The sequence below is a fragment of the Balaenoptera physalus genome (genome assembly GCF_965194825.1).
Source record: "Balaenoptera physalus genome assembly, chromosome: 6".
NCBI classification, from domain to species: domain Eukaryota; kingdom Metazoa; phylum Chordata; class Mammalia; order Artiodactyla; family Balaenopteridae; genus Balaenoptera; species Balaenoptera physalus.
In genome coordinates, this window is record NC_138885.1 from 72,666,270 (window position 1) to 72,672,269 (window position 6,000).

Sequence of the window (6,000 nt, forward strand, 5' to 3'; positions counted from 1 at the left end):
GTTCTAAAATAGTTTTAGGTAAACTGTAAGAATCTTCCTGTTCTTCCAGAAGGAACACACTAAATTCTAAATTTAGTGAAAGAACTATCAATGTTCGGGGGTCAATCACCTCTTATTCAGAAAAATGGCTCAAGTCCCAACCACCACCCTGTGGACCCCACTCCTACCCTGCCAACCCCAAAACCATAATAAGACTGACAGAGAGGAGGGGAAGTTCCCTCTGAAATGAAGTTCTTGGAAGGTTATGTCTACTACCACATCTTTTCTCCTTTGGGGAGGAGATGTGCTACTATTTTTCTCCCTGTATTAATCTGCTAGGGCTATTGTAACAAAGTACCACAAACTGGGTGGCTTAACAATACAAATTTATCATCTCACAGTTCTGGAGGCTAGAAGTCCAAAATCAAGGTACTGTACGGTGGGTTCTTTCTGAGGGTTCTAAGGGAAGGATCAGTTCCAGGGCTCTCTTCTAAGCTTGAAGACAATTATCTTCTCCCTGTGTTTTCACACCATCTTCCCTATGTGTGCATCTGTCTCTATGTCTAGATTCCCCCTTTTTATAAGGACACCAGTCATATTGGATTAGAGTCAACCCTAATGGCCTCATTTTAATTTAATTTCCTCTGTAAGACTCTATCTCCAAATAAGGTCACATTCTGAAGTACTGGGGATTAAGACTCTAATATATCTTTTTTTGGGGGAGGGGGGATAAGTCCCTAAAGCCAAGTGATGGGCAAAAAAGGGAGATAGGCATTTTGTTCCCTGATTAAGTACCTGCTTTGTCAGTGGACTTGCCAGCCTCCTCTGTGCTACCTGAGCAGGCAAGAGAAATGTGGAGAGAAGCCCCCTACCTCCACCTACTGCACCTCTACCTGCCTGGGCCCCAGCAGCTCTAGGTTTTCAAGAGGAATGTTAGTTGTCAGATGGATTCTGCACATGATCTCAAGCCCCAAGAGTTGGTACACAGATGAGAGAAGAGGAAGATGCAGCTAAATCTCAGGGACTCCCAATGTCTAAGGGACCATTTGAGGGGAGCTCTTCATCCATAAGGTCTGTTAAGAGCATCTGTGACCCACAGAGACAACCAGAATAGTAATTACCTACCAAGAACAGCATTACAACTTTGTCAAGGCTGTCAGGTAAGGACACCTCCACCCCTCCATCCCTCCATGGTTTCCCGCCACCTGAGCAGAAGGGCAGGCGGAGGGAGGGGTGACGGGAGAGCCGACTGTGCCCCACCTTCCACTCTAAATGTGAGTCCATCTAGCCAAATCTTAATTTGGCTATGAAATGGATGTTTTTATAAGCAGAACTGTCTTCTAAATCAAAGAGTCCCTCTGAATATACAAATGTGAAAAGTTATGGTCTGAGAAGATGTTTAAGGGAGTTGTTACCCAGTAGGAAATAGATATTTGATTGATCAAAACTGAGGAAAGTGACTGGAAACAAATAAAACCATGTCAGGCTGACTCCTCATCGAGTTGAGACTCTAAACAGTAGATAATGTGCACATGCACACATAACAGGACTAAGGTATATTCCACTCTAGTTCCTGCTGTTTTGTTTAGCATGATCCCACAGGCAGTTTCACCTTTCATTAGGTATTCTTCAGAAATACAATTTTTAAATGACTATGGTTTCTATCATTCATCTTATAAATGTACTATAACGTATTTAACTTTTCTCCTTTTGGACATTCAGGATACAGCTACTATTTTGGAATTATAAATCATGTCATAATCATCTTTGTACATACATCTATGTCCGATTTCTATTTCAAAGAGGGAACATTATTATACCTACTTTTTTTTTCAGATGGGAGGATTATGCTAACCAGTTTCAGAGGTTAAGTGACTTGCCTTCATCATATGTTAAACCCAGATCTTCTGAGAATGAATCACTGACTATATTATCAGCATATGAAAACTGTCCTTTGTGCCTAATATAAAACTTGAAAAGCTGTCTCATTTTCTTACCCATTTTCCTATATATTAATATACTGTGTTATACTAGTTGATGAGCTATGTTTTATTTATAAAATATATCCATAATATTCTGTGTATGTCTTAGCTAAATGTATTTTATATCAGCTAGCTAATTTCATTAGTATGGGAGAAAAATGGAGAAATTCATGAATTGGAGCTTTACATGTCTGTTTTCAAAACCCATCAGAGAAAGGTAGTTTTCCATGATAAAAACCATTTGTGACCACAAATATATTACAGCATATTGGTTTGAATTTAACCTGAGTTTATTGCATGGTAGAAAACAGCAGCAAAGTAGTGACGAAGAATTATGGCTTCACTATTAATTAAATATGGTTGGAACTCTGATCTGCCATTTCCACGTTGTATGAACCTGGACAAATTTTATCTCTGTGCCTTTGTTCCTATTCTGTAAATTAGGAATAATCTTAGTACCTACCTCAGGGTTCATGAGAAGATTAAACGAGAAAATTCCTATAAAGCTCTTAGGACCAAAATATGTCCCATAGAAAATGTTCAGTTAATGTTAGCTACTAACATTACCTCTTTTAGAAACCACAGGTTAACCTCAATTTAAACATAGATATTTGGATTCTAACAAATGTAATTCAAACCTTTACTCAGGGCTATTTGCTCTCTGATTTAGATATAAGACAGTCATCAGTTTTTACTCTAACACCAACTATATTTTTAATATGTAAATACACATACATTAATGCATTTGTGAATAACAAATGAATATATGATGGTAACAATTATCATCATAATAAGTAAATACAAAACAGAAAAGTTATCTTTCACTATTGTAATAATTGTGTATCTTATATCGTATAAGTTCCTTTAAGTTCTTTCACAGCATGGTAAGTACTGACTGAGGAAAATAATTTAATAAAATTAAATCATATACTAGGTAAAAAGTAATTAGGTTTAGCTTGAAATAGAAAAATTATTAATTTACAGCAAACACATACAAGCCATCTTTACCGGAGCTTAATATGGATCATGGTATAACTTAACGAAATCAAAAACTATGCAACAGCACCAAGTGAAATTCCAACAAAGGGCTGCACCGCGTCATCTCACTTCAAGTTGAAGGTTCATTACCAAAGCACACACTTGCTAGAGAGGAATTTGGAGCTTTTCCTCACATTTAGGAGGAGGCTTATCTTGGCCTCCCAAGTAAACCTGTGGAGGAGGCCTACTTTTTGTAGAAACCTTCACCATGGAAAACAGTACATTTCACATTTTTCTTTAGTTGTGTCACAACTAACAGACCAAAGGCCAGCAATATGAAGGAGGCAGCATTGCCCAAGGATAAGATACAGGGTTTGCAAAACTGTTTAGAATTCAGGGCAGATGCAAGAATGAGAGAATCTCCAAGCTTCTGCCTCTATCCAGCCCACAGGAAAGGGTGAGAGGCAAGAGTCAGGGAAAGTGCTTGCGGTGGTGCTGGAGCTCAGAGGTAAGCCTTGTTGGTTTTGGCAATGGCTGTTCCTATTGTTAGAACACCACCGACACACTGCTGCCAACTCCCTAAAAGAATATAACACGTCTAGCGCACAAGATTAATGCTCCTTTCCTGCATCATGGATGTTATAAATAAAGCTGGAGCTTTTTATATACCACCTAATAGTACGCTACTCAACGGAAAGCAGAGCAAGAAAGCCAAAGAAAGTCTAATTCTGCAGAGAGGAGAAAAAAATTGATATCACTGATCCATTTTAAACACATTTCAAAATATATTAAGGACTGTTCACAAACTACGGAGATACAGAACTATGTCAATGGGCTGATAGACAAATTTTGTGTTTATATATATTTGTGTCTAGTATAATATATATTAATAACAATAAAAAATGTATCCTAAGAAGTAACAGACAGCTCTTGGATTTTACCTGTTGGGAAAAGAATATACATTGTGGTGGTAGTTTTAAGGGGAAAGATAAGCCTTGCTCTAAATCTTTCATTTTCTAGAACAGAAGCACGTCTCCCAGCAGGAAATGGGCCCCCAGGCCCTCCCACCTACCTGTGCTGGTGAAAGTGCTGGGGCTGGCCAGCGGTGGTCCGGAGCCCTGGGCTGGGGGCAGAGGCTGTCCATCACTCAGCTGCTTGACTCGTTTGCGGTGAGATTTGCCGTTGTAATGGACTTGGGCCTGGGCTGCAGAGTTTAGCTGGATGTTGCACACCTCACAGAAGGAGAACAGAATTTTCTTTTTCTCTTTACTCAGCTGGTCCTCAGGTCTGTCGTTCTTTATTCCCTTATCTTCAAAGCCCCGTAAAAAAGTTGCCATATTCATAATTCCATCTTCAGGGTAGTTGTCAGGGCTTAAGGAATACTTCATACCTAAAAAAAAAAGTACAAATGCTTGTGAAATATATGCCTTCTTATTTTCTAGTATGATTATGATTAATTTCATGGTATGGTTTAAGCTAAAATCTCCCAGCTACTCAGTGATCACGCTTGGAAAAAAATTATCAAAAGCACTTAACTGAGCAAATATGATCTTTGAACATGTGTTTCCTCTGTCTGGAGCATTTTCCACTCTACCCTTGCCCCTCCTCCCATCACCTCTCAATTCTTTTGCCCTTTTAACTCCTGCTCACCCCTGAGATCTGAGCTGGAGCATTACCCTCTCCTGGAAACCTGTCTGACCCTGGAGATAAGGCAGATCCCTGGTTACATGCTCACATCGTGCTATGTGACCTCTCTTCAGAACACCTCTCACCATGTGCACGTCATATGTATTTGTACAATTATTTGATTTATATCTGTTTCCCCAATAGAGTGTGAGCTCTGTGGGGGCAGTAACCTCATTTCTGGATAACCTTTGAGCCTAGAACTGCAAATTTTACATAATAGGCATTCAAATATCTATTGAAGGAAGGAATAAAGGATGTTACGAATCCATACTATGAAAAAGGGTATGTGTAGACACCAAGGTATACATAATACACACACATCTGCACACCTGCCAACAGATACATGCCCTAACTTGGGGAGGAGGTGAATAACAAAGACAAAAACACATTATGTCTGCAACTTACATTGGGTTGTATTCCAAAAGCCTCTTTATAAGTCAGCCAGTGGGAATTTGAACATATTGTCTTACAGATGTAGTGAAACAAACTGTTTTTAGCTGTCCAGATTAGCCCATAAACATCAATTTAATCTCTGATGAGGTTGAAATGCAGAACATCTGAAACACAAAATAACAGAAACACAATAGATGGTAATCTAGTAATTGAAATAGAAAAAGAGTAAAACAGACTAAGATAAAATTTTGTTTACTTTTAAGTGCTGATTTTCACTTAGTTAGATAAGGGTATAGTGATAAGTTATAACCTAAGTAAAGATTTTAAAGGAGCCTTTACAGTACCTGAAGAATCCTGGGTAATGAAGATGGCCTTGGCTTTTTATTTTGCTCAGTTCCACTTTAACATATATAAATTTTTCATTTTAGTTAATACCAATGTTACCAGCATTTTTATACTTATCAGTGTGATTATTACAATGTTTTCAGTTCTCAACTCGAATAAAGAAAAAGATACTCTCACAGAAGAAAAAGGAGAACAATATTCAGAGAATAATTGGGCAAAAGCTAAGGGAAAAGGGGTATGCATGAAAAAGATTTGGCTGAGGTGGACAGTACTGTGCTATGAGGGATGAAGAGTTCAGATAAAGAAAGGATCGTTGCTTGTGATGGATTCTGCCTGGGGAAAAAACTCAAAGATACTGGCTTTGAGCAGTTCTGTTGATGCAAGTTGGCTTGGAGCTCTATGGAAGAGAAGGAGAAACTAAAGACTAATCCGTATTTGGAGGGTTCACCAGTTGAATGTTTAAAATTCAGAAAATAAATTATAGTACAGAGTATAATCATAAAGATATTGATTCTATGTATATGGTATGCCAAGAACTCATTTACACCCACACACCCTATTGCAAAGTGCCATTATGCACTATACCATAGGCTAAATAATAACCTTCAGAGAATTGTTAAAATAGTACTAATTTTGA

General features: G+C 38.3%; 1 protein-coding gene across 6 annotated transcripts in view; it reads right to left on the reverse strand.

The window, feature by feature from the left end:
• The window catches only part of ZNF385B (zinc finger protein 385B), a 317,869-nt gene extending 312,741 nt beyond the window's left edge, over nucleotides 1-5,128 (reverse strand). For 2 of the 6 annotated variants that reach the window (XR_014265142.1, XM_082466731.1), the window contains exons 1-2: nucleotides 5,031-5,122; nucleotides 4,012-4,329 (exon numbers count right to left, since the gene is read on the reverse strand). Coding sequence is in view for 5 of the 6 variants with exons in the window: in XM_082466731.1 (XP_082322857.1) it covers nucleotides 4,012-4,327 (316 nt within the window). In the remaining variant the exon portion in view is untranslated. Of the gene's footprint in view, nucleotides 1-4,011; nucleotides 4,330-5,030 lie in introns of those variants that run through there. The other 4 variants (XM_082466743.1, XM_082466742.1, XM_082466741.1 and 1 more) reach the window with 4 other exon arrangements.
• Between the last annotated feature and the right edge of the window lie 872 nt (nucleotides 5,129-6,000).